We start from the raw sequence: 2,085 nt of genomic DNA, 5'->3' as shown, positions 1-2,085 counted from the left end.
GGGGGGGCTGTGCTTGTGCCAGAGGCTGCCAAGCGGAGACTGGAGGAGGAGCAGGAGCAGGCGGCAGGCAGTGTGCAAGTCCTCAGCTGGAAACCCTGGAGAGCCACTGCCGGTCAGAGCAGGCGACGCTGACCTGGATGGATGCCTCAGTCTCAGGCAGCCTCATGGCCTGTTCCACTGCCCGCCATTCTGCAACTGGGGCTGCCCCGGGGTGTGTGTGTGTGGGTGTGTGTGTGTGTGGAGCCTACGGCCTGTCCTCAGCCCCCCCCCAAAAAAACCCCCACGTTTCCTTCCTCAGCTGCCACCTTGGCAGGGATGCAATTTCTGCACTGCGATGCCCTCCGCGATGCCACCGTCCAGGAGCTGGTGGCTGCTGTCGAACAGCCGAGGCTGGCCCTGGGAGCCGAGATCGGGGTGGGGGCTGTTTTCAGAGCACCCCAACTCCCAGGGGGAGGGCCTGCCCCTTTGGCCTTCCCCACTGCTGCTGTGGAAGCAGCGCAGGCCGGGGGCTCGCGGATTAGGGCAGGCCTCTCGGAGCGCCCAGCAGAAGGGTGAATGAGGGGGGCCACCATCAGACAATGATGCACACACGTGGCCACAAGCCATGAGAGCCGGGAGGATTTCCGGGATGGCTCCCTGGCCACAGAGACGACACAGGCTGACCTGGGGCGAGCAAACGAGTGGCAAGTGGCCTGGCTCTTCCGGACGCCGGGCCAAATTCCTGGGTGGCACCCTAAGAGGCGGGTGTGTGAGATTTGTGCTCACGCACCACAGAAACACCAGAGGGGGTGGGGGGCCGGGGTGGGGGTGGGAACTGGGAAGCCAACCCGGCAGCCAAGGGCCTTGGGGCGGCCCACCTAGTCTTGGGCCCCATCGCTTGCCACGGCCTCTGTACAGCCCTCCCCCCCCCGCAGAAAACATCCCTGCCTTCTCACGGCGGTCCTCCCAAGGGAGTCCGGGGTGGAGCCCACTCCTCCCTCGGCTTTACCAGCCAAGAGGAAAGGGCATCCCGCACCGAGCAGCGGGTGCAAGGGGGCAGGGCGGCGGCGGCAGCAGCAGCAGGGGGGAGGCATTCCGGGGAGAGGGAGTGACGGCGAGGCAGTTTTACACGGAGGGATGTGTGCTGCTGCTGCTCCTTCTCCCCTCAAGGGACCCCCCACCCACCGGCACCAGCCTGACCCCAGCGAGGCCTTAAGGCGGGGGAAGGCGAGGAGCCTGCCGGACGAGGGCCCCTGTCAGCACCCGGGAAGGATTCGGGTCAGGCGGCCCAGAGAGAAGGGGCGTCACGCCCCCACGGGCCGGGGGCCACCCGGGCCTCGGTCCGGCTTCAGGGGCCTCGGGGAAGAGCCCGCCTACCTCGCTGGTGCGGAAGATGATCCTGTACTGGTACTGAGGCCCGTGCTCCCGGTGGTCCTCCAGCTTCTCGCGCCGGAGGCTGACGGCCACGGGCCCCAGCTTCTCGTCCACCCCAAAGTAGTTGGAATGCTCTGGGAAGGGAAGAGAAGGGGGCAGATGTAAAATTTCTGGATATTTTGAAGCTTGGAAAAAAACCCCGGTTTTTTTCGGGGGGAACGGAAATTTTCGGAAAAATTGAAAAAATTCTACATTAGCACTTCTTTTTTCTTTTCCAGATTGAAAGTCATTCTGTTACTTTAGGAACATAAAATATGACTATGGACATTTTTACTTGGCATGAAATGATCACAACTAGCATATTAAAAATATAGTGTATCCAAACAATTATTACAAACAGGATACCCACCCACATGCAAAAACAAAACTGAAACCTTTTTCTTTTCTTGTGACAACAGCACCTCCTAAAGGAAGAAATGCATCTTGTTCTTGCACTGGAGAGTTCAGTTTGGAACCTAAGACTTGCCTGTCCTCAGTGCACAGAAAGTAGATCGATCTGATACCATACATATTTTTTAGAAATGATTTGGAAAATATTTGAACACCTTGTCCTAAAATATTTTATTTATCGTGTTAAAATAAAACGTTCCATAATGAATTTTTTCCCTTTTCTTTTTTCAATTTTTTCAAAAAAATAAAACAAAAAAGACTTCAAGGAAAAAACACGGGGAA

General features: G+C 57.3%; 1 protein-coding gene across 1 annotated transcript in view; it reads right to left on the bottom strand.

The window, feature by feature from the left end:
• Nucleotides 1-2,085, bottom strand: part of SIPA1L3 (signal-induced proliferation-associated 1 like 3) — a gene marked incomplete at its 3' end in the record, with an annotated part of 50,286 nt that overhangs the window by 20,668 nt on the left and 27,533 nt on the right. Inside the window, exons 3-4 of the mRNA XM_015407656.1 lie at nucleotides 1,880-1,909; nucleotides 1,357-1,487 (exon numbers count right to left, since the gene is read on the bottom strand). Of these exons, the coding sequence (XP_015263142.1) occupies nucleotides 1,357-1,487; nucleotides 1,880-1,909 (161 nt within the window). The remainder of the gene's footprint in view (nucleotides 1-1,356; nucleotides 1,488-1,879; nucleotides 1,910-2,085) is intronic.

Source organism: Gekko japonicus, unplaced genomic scaffold, assembly GCF_001447785.1.
Source record: "Gekko japonicus isolate JY-2015 unplaced genomic scaffold, Gekko_japonicus_V1.1 scaffold1471, whole genome shotgun sequence".
NCBI classification, from domain to species: domain Eukaryota; kingdom Metazoa; phylum Chordata; class Lepidosauria; order Squamata; family Gekkonidae; genus Gekko; species Gekko japonicus.
This window is presented reverse-complemented; position numbering and strand designations above follow the sequence as displayed.